At 39.4% G+C, this 17,437-nt stretch overlaps 2 protein-coding genes across 3 annotated transcripts in view; one reads left to right on the top strand and one right to left on the bottom strand.

Annotated features, from left to right (window-relative positions):
* Window positions 1–163: 163 nt before the first annotated feature.
* Window positions 164–7,611, bottom strand: VPS29 (VPS29 retromer complex component). Of its 2 annotated transcripts, XM_024196218.2 has the most exons (5): window positions 7,448–7,610; window positions 6,443–6,454; window positions 3,290–3,481; window positions 2,383–2,618; window positions 164–1,709 (listed from the first exon to the last, which is right to left on the bottom strand). In XM_024196218.2, the coding sequence occupies exons 1-5, from the start codon at window positions 7,448–7,450 to the stop codon at window positions 1,592–1,594; spliced, it is 561 nt and encodes a 186-aa protein (XP_024051986.1). In that variant the 5' UTR covers window positions 7,451–7,610; the 3' UTR covers window positions 164–1,591. The 2 variants fall into 2 exon arrangements, with proteins under 2 accessions (XP_024051986.1, XP_024051988.1); XM_024196220.2 differs by lacking the exon at window positions 6,443–6,454 and having other exon boundaries at window positions 7,448–7,611.
* A 175-nt stretch (window positions 7,612–7,786) lies between these two features.
* RAD9B (RAD9 checkpoint clamp component B) overlaps window positions 7,787–17,437 on the top strand; it is a 22,229-nt gene continuing 12,578 nt past the window's right edge. The window contains exons 1-5 of the mRNA XM_026657013.1: window positions 7,787–7,820; window positions 10,195–10,265; window positions 11,283–11,432; window positions 12,669–12,783; window positions 16,013–16,112. Coding sequence (XP_026512798.1) covers window positions 7,787–7,820; window positions 10,195–10,265; window positions 11,283–11,432; window positions 12,669–12,783; window positions 16,013–16,112 — 470 coding nt within the window. The remainder of the gene's footprint in view (window positions 7,821–10,194; window positions 10,266–11,282; window positions 11,433–12,668; window positions 12,784–16,012; window positions 16,113–17,437) is intronic.

Genomic DNA, 17,437 nt, shown 5'->3' with positions numbered 1-17,437 from the left:
GTGTTATACCAGCTGAGTGAGGAGAAGGAAATTAGAAAAAGCTTTGTGCTTGCGTCATACTAAGCCGTCTAACAAATTGAGTTATAAGAAGATACACCTACAATAAATACTCTCAGCACTTGAAAGGAGAATCACTCTCTTTCGTGGAAAAGCAGTTTCTTGTAAAAACAGTGAGCTATTCTAGTGTAGCAAGCCACTCTCAGAATGCAGAGAAAAAGATGCTTGCTGTTCTTTATGAAACAAACATCAATAATACTCTACAAGAAACGCTGCTATGGCTCCCTTTCTTAGTGGGATAATTACTACAAAATGGCAGGCATGAGCAACAGAAGCTACCCTACTATGTGGAGCTTGGGTTGAGTGGTTTCAGCTGAGAATAGGAAATCCACAAGTCCTAGTATTTCAAAACCAATTTTTGGGGTCTAAATAAATGAACTATGGTCTTCAACTTTCTAAAGATGAGCAAGTCAAGTGAAACTAAACTGTCTAAACTCTTGTATACAGATGGGACCACTTCTATATAAACTGAGGTTAACATTTTATCTTGATTTACTTTTTCCTTTAAATCTGGAGTAAGTAAGGCAAAGCTAATCAGATGGTCATTGGTTAAACTTGAACAAGTAATTGAAGACAGTTTGTGTATGCTCCAAAACTGTCATGCAGTGCTTTAGAACTAGTTTGATTTCATAGAGAAGTTGTACTTTAAGTAACAGAACCTTAACATTAGTTTTATCCTGGTAATTTCAGGAACAGTACTAAATCATTTTACTCTTGCTCTTGGCTTAGACACTAATCTGAGTGAGAAATATTAAATATGGTTTAAAACAAACATGTTATGGCTCACTTCTTACGGTTTGTTCACACATGCTTCATTTTAGCTATTCCAGAATAATTTTGTGCGGCCACTTATTCTGGAATAAGTGCCAGTTCCAAAGTGGATTAAACTAATTACAAATAATAAACTCATTCCACCACATAGGGCATATTTCAGAATAGCAACTGCACTCTAAATTCACACCCTACTTTAATTCAGTTTAAGTTTCACAGGTTAGACGAGTCTTTTGCTGTCAAGAGGCTTCAGCTAATTTTTTTCTAAAAATGGATAAATTACTTTAAATTCCATTAAATGTGCAGGTTCTGTAAATGCTATTACCAAAAGTAGAGTACTGTCACAAGCTTATGAATAATTCAGTATATTTCAAAAGAATTTCAACTGTTACACGTAACTTTGCCTTAATGGTTTATCATTCAAAATATATTTTATATAAATAAAACCTGACTGATTGAAAAACAAGTTTTATTACAACATTAAAGGTAGTTATTTAACAAGACTGATTGTACACCTAAGGCATTTTGCACCATAACAGGATATTTTACAAGCTGAACCATACATAGAAAACAAGCAAGAATGTGCCATTGTTTGGAAGCTATGTATTATAAACTAGTTACACTGCTATAGGCTACAAGCAGTTAGCAAGTGTTTAATACTGCAAACAATCAAATATTGCAGACAGTTTGTGGTTCTTGAATGCTCAGTTACTTGACTAGAACAAGAGGGAATGAGATGGTAAAGAGCACCAGAAGATTCATTTTAGGGTTTTTTGTACTCAATTCTTTCTACTTTCACATCATCTCCAATTAGTTGATACACATAGGTCACTACTGTGGAAGCTTGGATATCCATCAGCACAAATGAAGGAATGATGTTGCTGGAAAGAAAAACTGATTGTTAATATCAGGTAATTATAAAACTCCAACATTAGGTATTTCTCAAAGCTAGATTCCTTAATGAGTTGCTCCAAGGAATTTGAATTTTATAAGCATGATCTAACAAAAAGTTGGAAAACAAGACTAGATATTTCAACAAACTCATCTTAAGCAAATGGATTTAGAAGGTATTGTAGGAAAATCTTTGACACCAACAGCACAATGTGTTTTGGTTATCTAGCAAATAACCCTAAAAATTAACTCATGCACAGCAGCTGTTTCCTCTGTTAATCCCCCAGCAGTGATGTTAACTATCTATTCAACCTGACAAAGATTAGGAAGGCTTTAGTTATTACTTTCTAGTCTGTGTGCACAGGAAAGAGGCAGCAACAATAAAAACACACACATGCTGAGCAGCTGTTTTCAACCTTTTCTTTTCTAGACCCAAACCTTTGAGAAGTGATACAGAAATGCAATACTGAAGTTTCAATAAAAAAAAATTCATGTTAGTGTGGATAAAGCCTGTTAGTATGTATACGGCTTGAAGATAAACATGTATCATGATAACTGGTGTATTAGAACAGTTATTACTGTAAAATTAGTGCTGATGAACAATGATGGGTGTGATATAAAAACCTAGGTAAATAGACAACTGTCCAACTTATTTTAACTCACTTCTCCAAGGCACTATAAGCTCCTGTGGCTGACCCGGGGTTGATGTAGAACTTGTTTTCATGCTCAAATGCCTCAAATTTGTGTGTATGCCCTGAAATTAAAATGTCCACATCAAACTGCCTTTGTAGCAGTGCCAGGCTGGCCATATCTCCCCATGGTATAACTTGATGGCCATGGATCAGCCCAATTTTGAACTGCCCAACGGTTACAACTTTCTGTTCTGGATAATTCAGGTTCTAAAAATTAAAAACAAATATACAACATACAGATTACATATACTGAAACAGACTCCATCTTCAAAGGGAATTAAGTTATTTGCTATGTATTCATATCACACAAAAACCTGCTACTCCTGAGAATGAGCTAGAGACCCTCTTCAACTTAAGTTTTTCTTCACTGAAGAATGCAGAAACTTCTAGCAGGAATACCACACCCAGCCAGAAATCAACTGCATCAAAGCCAACTATGTTGCCTTAAAGGTGGCACCAAGACTGAAAAGCTTATAGAAATATTGAAATAATAAATTTATTATTTACAGTTTCAAAATTAATTTAGAATTACAAAACTGCATCTGACCAAGGAACTTCAACATCTTGGCAACAGCAGCTATTTGATGGCAAATAGGTTCAACTATTTTATTACAATGCTTAATCAAATGTAATTAAATAAACCAAACTACATGAATTCAAGAGTCAGCTTTGTCCTTCTTGGGCATGGGGTAAGAACTAGGCTTAAGTCATTTTACTGGTTATGACTATAAAGTACTGCTTATTTGCTTTTTACCCTGTTCTTTATTAAGTAACTATAACTGTCTCAATTTTGTCCATTTCCTTAAATGGTGTAAAGGGAGTTATAAATAACTCAAGTGTCGGACTGTTTTTAAAAGTCTTTGTAGAGAGGTCATTACCTCATCAAAGTCTCCTCTTACGATGTGAACATCCCCAGCCAAAGTCTTGAGGTAGTCATAGCTCTCCTTGGTGCAGAGGTTTCCGGTGCAGAGGATGTGCTGGATCTTTCCTGGGACCAGCAGTTTTTTGAACTTAGCTGGGAGGTAGTTGCATCGATGTGGGATGTGAAGGTCTCCTAATACTAATACCAGCTTATCAGGTGTCAAGGACAGGAAAAAGAGATAAGAATTACAGAACCTAACTGGAGCCAATAAAAATCAAGAAGCAAGAAATTTGCAAGCTTGGTTATCTTCAGTTTCACAATTCTGCATTTCTGATGCAAAATTATTGAAAAAAGAACTGAAACTGAGCTTATGATTGGGATGTGGGTCTCAAAGTGAGTGATGTCTCACTAAGAGAGTGGTACAGACTGATGCCTTGTCTACACTACAAGGGTTTTGCCAATATAGGTATGGCATTAAAACCCTCTAGCAATAGATGCACTTAATATGAAAGTCCTTGTACTTGTATAATTTATGCTGGTTTTGGGAAATGGCATAACCTATACCAGTACAAGCACAGTTATACTGGTGTAACTGCATCTACAGTCCACCTTATATTGGTTGTTAGTAAAAAAGACACATTCCTGTCAGACATAGCTTAAGTGGTAAAATTTAAGTTTAGACCAGGCCTAGGTTATGGCTACTTCCCTTTCATTATTTCAAGTTTCCCTTTACTTCAGTATTTAATCATTTTGTTTTCCTAAAATGAGTTTGCAGTGTGTCTCAGTGTTTAAACTGAATAAAAAGTTTGTCAAAAGCCAAAATAATAAAACATCTTAGCTTCCATTAGACTGTATCAAGTACATCTTTGTCAAAAAGTTGATTTTAATAGAGCACTGTAAGCTGAACATGAACCAGACCAGAATAGAACTATGAATACACAAAACTATTCAAGAAAATGCTCTATGAAGCATGGTAAGTGCTGACAGAATACAAGTGATGCAATCAACCAACAAGTAATATCTGTTAGTCTATATCTCAAATCTAGGATGTCACCATTATTAAATAAATCACCTGTACTATCATCACACCTTTAATTTGAATAATTGATTACAAAGGTAGCCTACAATGTAATGTCACAGACTTTTTAAACTTGTTATTTAGGAAACAAAATTAATGCAGACAAAGTATCAATAAGCCAAGCTTAATTTGATTATGCAACAACTGTGAAAAGGGTTGTAAAGAAAAAATTGTTACAGGCCACATGAACATCGGATAAAAAGCAAACATTCCTATTATTCTGATAAATAAGTCAATATACTACTTGTTTTCTTCCAAGTGTAGTGTTGTTGATTTATGGTAATACCCAAAATGTAATAACATTGGGCTAGTCTACACTGGCAACGCTTTAACGTGGCTTGTGTAGCCGCGGCAGAGCGCTGGGAGAGAGCTCTCCTGGCCCTAAAAAAACCCACCTCCGTGAGGGGCATAGCTACCAGTGGTGGGAGCGCGGCTCCCGGCGCGGTGCACTGTCTACACTGGCGCTTTACAGTACTGAAACTTGCTGGGTGAGTGTTTTTTCACACCCCTGAGCAAGAAAGTTGCAGCACTATAAATTGCCAGTGTAGATAAGTCCATTGTAAACAAACATATAAGCTGCTCTCCAGACAAATATAAAAGTTAGATATCACTACTTGTAGCTACACTATGAATTAACCATAACCTTGTCTACATTATAAATTTTGTCCTTTGCATTTTATTCCAGCAACCATGCAGCAGCACTCAACAATGTTAACAGAAGTGCAGATAGGGCTCGGGCATTTTTACCAGTGTTGTGAAAGCCTGCTCAGTATAAGGGTACGGCTACACTACTCGCCGGATCGGTGGGTAGTGACTGATCTCTCGGGAATCGATTTATCACATCTCACCTAGACGCGATAAATCGATCCCCGAACGCGCTCCCCGTCAACTCCGGAAGTCCGCCGCTGCGAGAGGAGGAAGCAGAGTCGACAGGGGAGCGGCGGCCGTCGATCCTGTGCCGCGAGGACGCAAAGTAAGTCAATCTAAGTCGATCTAAGATACGTCGACTTCAGCTACGCTGTTCTCATAGCTGAAGTTGCAGATCTTAGATCGATTCCCGCCCCCCAGTGTAGACCAGGCCTAAGTATCCAAACTATGCAAGAGAGGGGAATTGAAAGAATTGGTAAAGTGATACAGAATCTTTAACCTGTGAGCCACCGGTTCAAGTCCAAGTCAGTAGTGATATAAAGCACTTCTTATTTCTGAGACTACCAGAAGAAGTAAGGCCTTCCACTAGTTCCCAGTGGACAGATGTCTTATTACTCCTAAAGATGGTCCCTCCAGCTCAAAAAGGAAGCACAGTGGCAAGACAGTGAAGTTTGCTGGGCTAGTGCCAATGTTAGTGTTGTACCTGTTCACTGGATAGGCCTTCATTCCTCAGGGCTGTTAGGATTTTCACCAGCACTTTGTTTATATTAAAAATTGGATAGGGCAAGGGAGGGAGAAACTTAAATTCTGGCCTTCCTGTGCTACAAATTTTAAAAAAGTGAGCTAACATACTTGAGCTCCCATATTGTTAGAAAATTTTAAAATTTACATTTTAACAATGTTATACCCTCTACATACTGATAGCATAACCATGTTAACTGAAACAGTTTTAAAACAATTTCCTAATATGGCTGATTTTGTAGCATAACTGATTTTGATGGCAACAAAACAATATGTGGGGTCTTTAATCAAGTCTTACAAGATTTACATGCAACACTAGCTAGTTACATATGTAACGCCCTCCCCCAAATTATGCTCTCAGTTAGACACACTCAACCTCGCTGAATTCAATATGTGTTGATGAATTGAGAGAAACCATTTTAGCCCCTAATTCAGATTCAAGTTTCCATCTATCAAGATAACTTGCTAGACTACAACAAGCAGCATTTTCTGCTGTACTAACTGTATCACATTTATCTCTGATAGACACAACAATCATGACAAAAAGCACATAAGAATTTGGCTTTCAACAGAAATTTAGTTGCGGTCTTGACTATGGATTGGCTAGCAGCTATTCCATAATTCATACCTATTTTAACATTTAGTAACATTGACAAATCATCTACCACCAGTGTTAGCAAGAGCCAAGAGGAGTAAACTTACTCTGTGCCCAGCCTTATTGGAATGAAGAAGTTGATTGCAGACAGGGGGAATGAAAAAACAGGGTGAAACATGAACAATGTTAAAAGAAAGCAACAGAAAAGAAAAAAATAGACATATGAATAGCCAAATAATGATTTTTTTTTAATGTTATGAGAGGAAGTGTTAAAAAAATCAGCTTTCCTGAAACTGTCTGAAACAATATTGGAAGACTTTTTCAAGCTGCCACTTCACAAAATATTCATACCACCTGTTGTAACTTTCCAGTGAACCAGTTATTCTTTTGAATATTTTTCTTCTACCCCAATCTTTTTGAATTTCACATTAGACTGACTTAGTAAACAGTGACTGATCAGAATTTTCCCCCCAAAAAACAAGAATCTCCATTGATGTCAATTTCATGGATTTCTATTCTTCCAAGAAATTGGTCACATATACTTCCAAAAAAGGTTATTCATATAAATGAATACTATTAAAGCAAACAATGTTGAAGATTACCTGGTTAATACAAAACAGCATTCAAAAGCAAAACAGAGGCACCTTGCTAATTTGCCTAAACGCCTGGGGGCCCAATATGAATTTCTGAACTTGGCGTTAAGATGCACGTGAACAAGAGATAAAAAGCCCGGGACTGTTTTATAACCAGTTGGTTTTAGTTATTCTGTTACTTCGCCGTAAGCGGGCTAGTCTATATGTTGTGTCAGGGTAAGTGTGAAGACCAGCAAGGCCCCGACACAGAACTGTCCCTACAATTAAAGCTTTGGGTCGAGGAGTCCGTTTTCGGCGAGCGTCACGAGACGGGAGGATTAGCGCGGCTCTGCTGTATCGCCGAGGCTAATGTAGCTCCGATCCCAGGGGAGCAGGGACGCCTCTGGCCCAGGAGCGCGATGGGGAGGGGGCCCTGGGGCAACAACGCACTGGGGGTGGGAAGGGGAGCAGGGCCCTCTCCAGCGTAGGGTGCGGGTCGGGAGCTCCCTCTCACCGCCCACAGTCCCCGGGGTGGCTCACCATCCTGCTCCAGTCCACTCGTCACCTCCTTCCCTTCCGCTCCGCTCCGCAAAGGGCCGTCAGGGATTCCGGAAGCCAAGGGCGGTTACAGCCTACGGCAGCTAGAAGGGATCATTCCGAGTCGGTACACACGAGGGCGCGTTCCTTCGCCGTCAGGCCTCGCGCTTCGCCCGTCACTGTCAGACCGCGAGGGATGAGCGTCATCCGGGTTCCTGAGGCGCAGTTGGCCCCGCCCCTCTAGCAACTGGCTGGTTTCCCGCCCTTTTGGGACGTGCTGTGTGAGGGGCGAGGCTGGGTTGGGAAGGCCTGACTGAGGTGCTGTCGCCCAGCTCCCGAACCATGAAGTGTGTGATTGGGGGGACCCACCTCAGAGGTAGCACCCGCTGCAACAGGGGGATGTGTGGGGCTGCTCAGGGGCAGGGCAAGGGGGCTACACGCAGGGGAGCACATCATTGGGACCATGAAATAGGGAGCTGCGCTGAGACCTGCTGCTGGGGACACGGTGACAGACCTCCAGAGTGGATGTTCGGGGGCAGAGAGTGGGGAGCCAAGGCTACATAGATCTCTTGGAACAACAGGTGTGACAGCATGTGGAGGCCAATGACGCCATATTGCTGCAAGGTGCTTCCCCCCCCCCCCCGCCACACACAGAGCCCTGTGAGTGTGTTTTGCCCAAGATCGGCGACATGAGGTCTTTCATCAACCGAAAGGTCTCCCTGGAGAGCACCTGATGGGAGCTCTGTTCAAATCGTATTGTCCCTACCTGTGAGCAGAGCTCAGTGTCTCCTCACGTGCATGCAGAACACGCAGCCCCTTGTGCAACATGATGAAAAGTACTGCTACTTATAGTGTTGTTTCTACCAAAGGCCTCTGGAATTTGGGTTTTAAGACCTGTCTATTTCTGTCATACAAAATATACTTTAAACAGATGTTGCCATGTAATTTAAGACAAAGTGTGATTTGGTGGACCTTAAAATGTTATTAGAAAGAGGAGGACTTTTTGGTATGTAAAATGGCTGCTTTTAAATAAAGACTCTGTCGCTCATTTGAGCAACTAGGGCTCTGCATATCCCCAACAGAATCTTTCTTTACATTAGTTTTCAGTGGTGTTTCAAAGGAAGTGCTGCAGCTGCCAGTGCCAAGGATCAGGGCCGGCTCTAGGATTTTTGCCGCCCAAGGCAAAAACAATTTTGGCCGCCCCCCACTTCCCCCGTTTTTTAATTACCCCGGCCCCGCCTCAACTCCGCTCCTTCCCTGCCTCCTCCCCCCAGGCTCTCAAGCCTAGGAGGGAGGGGGAGAAGCGGCGCCCGCGCCGCGGCCACTCGGAGTCTCCCCCTCCCTCCCAGGTTTGAGAGCCTGGGAGGGAGGGCGAGTAGCGGTGCGCGAGCGGCAGCAGCAGTGGAGGTGAGCTAGGGCGGCCGGGGCACATTTTTAGGGGTGGCATTCTGGCGCCGGCCATGCCGCCCCTAAAAATGTGCCGCCCCAAGCACCAGCTTGTTTTGCTGGTGCCTAGAGCCGGCCCTGCCAAGGATTCTGGGGTGCATAGATGGAAGGAGAGGGAGAGTCAGAAAATCTGGCCTCTAATTCTGACTGCTATTGATTTGCTGTGTGATCTTGAGCAAGGCACGTAACTTCTCTGTGCCTCAGTTACCCCATCTATAAAATGGGCATACTGGTTCTTACTCTCTTGTAAAAATCAATCTATGAAAGAAAGTGTGATACAAGTTCAAACTATTATTAGTAGTAATTCTTTGGATACAAGATTATCCCTACTTATTTAAATTTTATTTTAAAGAAAGCCAGTCTTAAGGAAGCATTATTCTGGTGATCATCTTTGACGTGGTGTTATTTTAAGATTATTATGGTGGGTTTCCCAGTCATTAATGTAAATTATCAAGGTACTCCTATATTGTTTCAAAAACTATTTTATTTCAGCTATGCAACCTTAAAGTTTCTTTCAATATATACAGCAATAATCTTTAAATAAGTTGGCTGTTTTTATGCCTAAAAGCTAGTAGTCCTAATAGCAAATTTCAGTACAAGACCTAGACCAAAACCATTGCTCTTGTGCTTCCTGATGGCTTTGTAACAGTATTTCAAGAACTAACTCTGTTAATTGAGTAGTGCGCCACTGCTGACCTGGTGCACAAAATAAAAACAAATACAGCTTGGTAATTTCAAGTTCGTGTTAAGTATGGGAGGTAGGGACTCAATAGGTCAAATACTGGAGTCCTACTCAGTGGAAATTTTGCCTTTAATAGCAGTCTTGATTTGGTGTTGTGCTTTTTTATTTTCGTTTAATGGCTTCAAGGCTCCATCGCCAGATTTTTCAGCTGTGACCACTGGTTTTATGTGTCTCAGTTTTTAAGTGCCCAATCTAATGTACCTTGGGGCTGATTTGTAGAAGTGCTGAGCAGTTGGGTTTGTGAGTGCTTAGCACTTCTGAAAATCAGGCCCAGGTTATCTCAAGTCGGGCTCCTGAAACTGAGGTACCCAGCATTGGTGGCAACTTTTCAACCTGTGGTGCATTTCTGTTGCCATTGTGAGCAATACAGAAGAGATTTGCTGTGAAACAGTAATTTTTGTCTTTATGCTCCTCATTACATCATAACTTTCCTTTAAAATAGATGTAGGAAAGTTAGAATTTTTCTCTCCTTTAATTAATCTGGAGATAATGTTATATCACTTTTTTTTTATTTAAAAATTACAAAATGCAAATTTTACATTTCTTTTGTCTTCTCTTACAGTGTTTGGACGAGCAATACATGCCATAGCACGAATTAGTGATGAGTTTTGGTTTGACCCAAATGAAAAAGGTGTAAGTGCATTTTGGGTTTTTTTAATCATTTAAATGGCTTTTTATGGGGAAATACAGTCTGAACATTAATTTAGGTAGCTTTTTGAAAAATTTTCTATACACGCCTTAAAGCATAATTCAAATGATCTTCCTTACCATCTCTCATTTTTTGCATGGCCACACTCCATTTTTTGGGTATCATCTTAACTATGCGAATGATATCATGGAAACTCTGTTCCTGCTTTTTATAGTTTTCCTGCTTTTTCATAGTTGCCAAACTAGAATTTGTCTATGACAGTAGGATCAGTGCCACAGATGTTTAATTACGACAAGTGGTCAGGGTCTCAGTTTTACATCTAATTTAAAATGACCTCTTAAGACCATATTCCAGCATTTCTTCATTTCTGACTCCTGAAGAATCGTCAATACCACTTCCTGCAGAATTTGGCATTTCTGTGGTGGTCTCATCCAGACATGTACTGACCAGTCCAATCCTACTTAACTTGTGCAAAGATCATAGCTTAAGTTGGGGTGATTGCAGGCCATCAGATAAAAAAATGAAGATATTATATTTTTAATTTGTAATGGAAACCAGCCTTCTCATATAGGCATTAATAGACCCATGCACACCCACTTGGATCAGGGAAAGGAACTATTAGATTTTGCTACCACAGGCTCTGATCCATCAATGCCCTTAAGCACAAGCTTAATTTTAAGCATATAAATAGTCCCAGTGGGGTAAAGTGGAACTATTCACATGCATTCATTTTGCTGAATTGAGGCCCTAGATTTTATCAACCAGTTCTGATTAGTAGGAGGAGTAAAACTGATTTGTTTAAACATGATGATGATGTATGTATATGCATCCAACCAACCAACCAACCATCTGCTGTATTTATTATTAGATGTATACATACATATATGTGTTTTGTTCTTATATATGATATTGGAGTATAGAATTAAATAAAAATATATATTTAATCATTTTTGATTATAGTTTCAAGATAATAAAATATTAATTTTTAATTATATTTTTAGCTTGCTCTAAGATCAGTGAATTCTTCTAGGTCAGCGTATGCATGTGTCTTCTTTTCATCTATGTTTTTTCAACATTACTGCTGGACAGCTGAACCTGAACTGTGTCAGAAAAAAAGACAGTCACCCCTTACGTGTAAATTAATAATGAAGGTAAATCTTAATGGACTAGTAAAGATGACTTTTTAAACAGCAAGGCAATTCAACTTTCTAATGGAATTGAGTGTTGTAGGGGACAGAATGATATATTACTCTATTTGAATAGAATTCATCCTTTGTGGAACTGGGGACCATTTGTGGCCTTTAAAGCTCTAACTTATAGCCCTCAAGCCAACTGAGGCAGGAACAAAATTTGTATTTATTTATGATTAGACATGTTCCCTGAGCTATGCCCTGCAGTTTCATCTAAACTGAAGTGTTTGAAATAGCTTCACCACTACAGAGAGGCAGTAGGGGGCACCATGTTTCTAATTGCCTCTGGCCATTTACCCTGCTGTCCCAAGAGCAGGGCTGGTGTGAGCCAGGAACACTCTGAGCAGTTACTGTCCCATCCCTGTTTCAGCTGTTCATTAGCTGCCCTGTTGGCCACCTGTTACATTGTAGGGGTGGGAGGAGAGGGGCACTCTGGTTGCTTCATTCCCTGCTTACTTGCCTGTCTGTGGAAGCTATAAAGATATCAGGACAGGAGCTTCAGAGGGTCTGCCTGAGACTAAGAGAGCAACAGGTAGTAAAATGTGGCTCACTTCTACCACACAGCCACCTAGGTCAGCCCAGGAGAGGGGAAAAAAGCAAAGCTGGAAACCAACAACTAGATAGGACTCCTTGATTCTCTACCCCAGCCTAGGTTACAGTAGTCTTTAGTCATGGACCAGCTGGAGTTATCCAGAGTGAAACACATACTCCAGCCACTATTCCTATCCCAATCCTCCCCTGACATGCCCCCCCCCCACCATGGGCTGTGGGAAGGAAGCTATTGAGGAGTCCTCCTGAAACCCTATTTCTTCTCTCTACACTACCTGAGCTTTCAAAAGGAAACAGAACACAGCAGGGAATCTGCCACAAACTACTGATTGTGGGTTTTTGACTTTTTGAAATAATATATTTGGTCCTCAGATTAGAAAAAATTGATGCTGCTGCTGTGCACTAAATACTATTCTTGGAAATAAAAATACAAATATATTTGAATGTACAGAACTAACTCATGGATCCATCTTTCTCCTGTGCTTTTGCTAATTTAATTTATTTTAATTGTGTGGTTGTGTAGATTTGCCTGACTGTAACTGTCATTGCTTTTCTTTTTAATGTTTCCATTTGTGATTCACATGCTATTATTTAGCATTCTTTGTGTTGCTCTTATGGTGCACACTGTTAATGCACTTTTTCTTACAGTCAGTCCTCCCTGTGTTTAGATGTCTAAACACACTAGAAAGGAATGTAGAGAAGTGCAACATTTATACAAATGTTAATGATTGTCATATAACTTTTAAGCTCTTCTGCAAACATGGTAGGTTAAATGTATATGACTTTATAGAAACATTAAGTACTTCAAACTTGTAAATATTTTGTCACCTTTGTATTTTTTATTATTAAACGTATTTTCTGTCATTGGCAGAATGTTATGCCTAACATTTTCCATTATAAACGATTCTTGCAACCATTTCCTATCTTTTGGGTGCTTGACTTTGCAAACTAAAAAGCTTTGCAACCTAATAAAATCTAAAGTGGTTTTGTATAATATAATATAAGACACTAGTGTATTCAGTTCTCATCTGCTGTTACAGACTGATTTTCTCTTTGGGCTGCAATTACGCATATGATAGATGATTAATTTTTGTTAATTTCCTCACAGTATGTAATATTATTACTTTTATAAAAGGTTGATGTTTGTTGATAGTTATTTAGGGGAACTTGTCATAACAGTTGTGTTCTACAAAATAGGCATTTGGTAGATGGAATAGCAGTTTCACATCATAATCATTAATGATGTTTGTTTTCATGCACCTGGTCCTGTACAGTAAACATGGTGACTATAACAAGATTTATTTTATGCCTCAAATTCTTTGAACGATCCCTGGTGGCATATCCTATACTGTGTTCATCGTCCAAATAAATGCATGTGGCATGGGGAATAGAACTCTCAAACTTCAATTCCCAAAACATAGGATACTACCGCACTGAGATAAAGGAGCTGCTCCACTAACTGCCAGTATAAGAAACTGATACATTTGAAGAGCTCTTGGGATAGTACAAGGAGATGTACCTAGGAGTAATTGGATGAAGTTAAGAAAGGGAAAATGTAGGAGAAATATCAGGGGAAAACTTGGATAGTGAAATCTGGTACAGTAACTCCTCACTTAAAGTCATCCCGGTTAACATTGTTTCGTTGTTAAGTTGCTGATCAATTAGGGAACATGCTCGTTTAAAGTTGCGCAATCCTCCCTCATAATGCTGTTTGGCAGCCGCCTGCTTTGTCCACTGCTTGCAGGAAGAGCAGCCCATTGGAGCTAGCTGGTGGGGGCTTGGAACCAGGGTGGACCGGCAGCCCCCCTATCTGTTCCCCGCTCCCCTAAGTTCCCTGTGCAGCAGCTGCCCAGCAGGCTATCAATTGCGGGCAGTTCAGCTGTCCCTCGCCCCACTGCCATGTGCTGCTTCTGCCCTCTTCCTTGGAACTGCTCCCAGTAGCCTCCTGCTTGCTGTGTCAGGGTGTCCCCCTGCCCCCCACCTATCCCTTCTTCATATAGAGCAGGGGGGGAGATACAACAGGGCTTAGGACGGAGAGAGCTGGCCGCAGCTGCTGTCTCAACTTCCTGATCTTTTTAAAGGCAATGTACTTAGAATGTGGTGTCAGCATATTTAAAGGGGCAACGCACATCTATCTCTCGCTCCCACACACAGGGTGTGTGTTTCTGTCTGCCATGCTGACTCCCCTCCCTCCATTAGTGCTGCTTTGTAGTGTGAGGCTACATTAACAACAATGTGTTAACCCTTGAGGGCTCAGCGGAATGCTAGTTCATCATTTAGCAGTAAGGCATTCCCTGGGAAATATCCCACCCTCTAACTTCACCACCTCAACCAAGCTTCACAATCGTTGCTGTGTACAGTATTAAATTGTTTGTTTAAAACTTATACTCTGTGTGTGTATAGTTTTTTGTCTGGTGAAAAAAATTTCCTTGGAACCTAACCCCCCCCCCATTTACATTAATTCTTATGGGGAAATTGGATTCGCTTAACATCGTTTCACTTAAAGTTACAGAGGGTCCTGTGGCACCTTTAAGACTAACAGAAGTATTGGGAGCATAAGCTTTCGTGGGTAAGAACCTCACTTCTTCAGCTTGCATCTGAAGAAGTGAGGTTTTTACCCACGAAAGCTTATGCTCCCAATACTTCTGTTAGTCTTAAAGGTGCCACAGGACCCTCTGTTGCTTTTTACAGATTCAGACTAACACGGCTCCCCTCTGATACTTGTCACTTAAAGTTGCATTTTTCAGGAACATAACTACAATGTTAAGCAAGTAGTTATTGTATAATAGTGGAATAGTTTCCTCAGGAAAGTAGTGAATGCTCTACTGCATGCACATTTAAAAACTATGTGGGACAAAATACTGAAAATGCATTATAGGGGAAAACACCTATTTTGGTAGTTAGATGGACTAGATGATCTAATCAGTCTTTTCCATCTCCAAGTTACATGGTTCTGTGAATTTATAACAGGTCTGACATATTCTGTCCAGTAGAAGACAGTGATGCACAATCACTTTCTGCTGGAAAATAAACCCTTAAAGTACCATTATAATTATTTCTGCCAGTATGGTACATAATGCATTTTCTAATATTTGAAACATACTTTTTTATATTAATAAGTGGAAACAATGTATTAAAGCTCAAGGCAACAAGTTTGATTTAGTGCTAGCTTAATGTGTGTGCTCCACTGAAATAACAGATTTCTTGCCATTTGTTGTTTGGGTTATATTTAATTTTGAAACTTTGCATTTTAGAGGTGTATTTGGAAAAATGTAACTATATAATTTTCCCTTTTTAAAATTTGTTTTAAATTTGTTTGTATTTTTATAAACTTGCTATATATATACACAGAGGACCTGATAGCAAAAGGTTATTTGATAACCTTTTATGTTTTTATTAATAAAAATTATTAATTTGAATAGTGGAGTAAAGAGAACCCAACACATACATTGATAGTGGAAACGAGCCTGTGACATCTCTCACTATCCACCACAGAGCACTAAACACCATCTTTCATAAAACCTAAGCCTCAGAGTATTTGGTATACTTGTTTGCAATAGTAAATGGTAATTAAGATATATATTCAGTAAATGTTTATAGAAGTTTATTATTTTCTTTTTTTTCATGATTATTATACCAGCCAACCACTCTGCCTTTCTTTTACATCCCAAACACCAAATGTACTTTCTGGGAGCTAACATGCCTGACACTTTGTTCTTGTGGATCACCTGAGATTCTCAGAGAACTCTTGAGACCCACAAGTTTTGGAAGTGGAACCTTCAGCTTTTTACACGATGAAAGAATTCCTAGAAAACTGAGTTAAAATTCATGGAGTTTCCTATACTTAGGCAAGCTATTCCCACACAGGGCAGAATGGGACCTCTGTTGTATTTTTTTTTTACAGAGATTAATGAACGTGTTAATTTAAATTTGTTAAGTTTAAGATAACATGCAAACATATGTTAATTTCTACACCTATGCTATATCTTTAGGTATTATAAAAACTCATAACCTGGCTTTTCATGAAAGTGAACCTTTACAAGCTGTTTTTTCAAGGCATATGTGTCCTAATGTACTGAAGATCCAATCAAGGTAATGAATTCAATATATTCTTTGTTTTAGAAATAATATAGGAGGAAGTAGTGCACTCAGAGTCCAATTAAGAGAATCAGGGATGAACATATTTTGGGCACCTAAATGTCACATAGTAATAAGCAATGTTTGATTAGTTTCACACTACTATACTAAATAATACAACATCCTGGGGACCTTAGGTCACGGCTGCATCAGCACTGCCATTAATCCAGCTTTGAGTAAAGACGATAATGTATAACTAGCAGCTTTCAGAAGCTCCTACAGAATATAATAAATACTGACGTTTGCTTGAGTTGTTTAGACAAAGGAATATAAAGGTAAAATTACAAAATTTATAATAGCTACTTACAGTGCAGTTCTACTCTGAAAAGTGGCTTTCTGTAACAAGCATGGAATTCAACATTTATTGTCTCTCCATGACTTCTAGATTAAATTTACTCAATTTAACAAAGAAAATGATGATTGTCTGACTGTCATTCCTGCAAACTCCACCTGCAGTCTGAAAATTGAGCTGGGTTATTTTGGCTCCTGCGTTATTGCTATTATAAAGATTCTAAAACTGAACAATTTTGTTGGTGATGATGAATGTGTTAGATATGAATCACGTTATTCTTCCTTAGTGGCAGCACTAACAAAGCACTAACAAAGGTAAAAGAGAGCAAAATTTTATTTTTATACAAAAAATAAGCTTTGACTGTATATATTCAACATTGCTGTTGAGTAAGAAGGTTTCATTTTTACATAGTCAACTTCTCTCACCTTAACCATCCTTTAGCATTATTGATAATTGTATATTATATTTTATATATTCACAATAAATACATTAAAGATTGGCATAGAGGAGAGATTACTGGAACTTTTGTGAAACGTGTTCTTTTACCACTAGAAAAAAAGAAAAATAGTACCCTTTGTTGTGTACTTCTGGTGAAGGGAACTGAGGTATATGGCAGGAGTGAGGAGTATGACTGTGATATTCTGAGTATTACTCCTGGCAATTAAAATCCTGATTGTGTCAGCTACACTACTCCCCCAGTTCAGGAGAAGATATGAGATATTTAATCATGGTGCTACAGTGACACTAAATGATAGCAAAGCACTTGCATTTCATATTTTGAAACAGGAAAAATAACTAAATGTTACCAAAACAGCAGAGTAGACTGATTTTCTCTCACAAAGCCTTGTTTGCAAAGACCTTATTATTGAAAATTACTGCACCTCTACCCCGATATAACGCTGTCCTCGGGAGCCAACAAATCGTACTGCATTATAGGTGAAACTGCGTTATATCGAACTTGCTTTGATCCGCCGGAGTGCGCAGCCCC

Source organism: Terrapene carolina, unplaced genomic scaffold (assembly GCF_002925995.2).
Source record: "Terrapene carolina triunguis isolate 2854851 unplaced genomic scaffold, T_m_triunguis-2.0 Scaffold234, whole genome shotgun sequence".
Taxonomy (NCBI): domain Eukaryota; kingdom Metazoa; phylum Chordata; order Testudines; family Emydidae; genus Terrapene; species Terrapene triunguis.
This window is presented reverse-complemented; position numbering and strand designations above follow the sequence as displayed.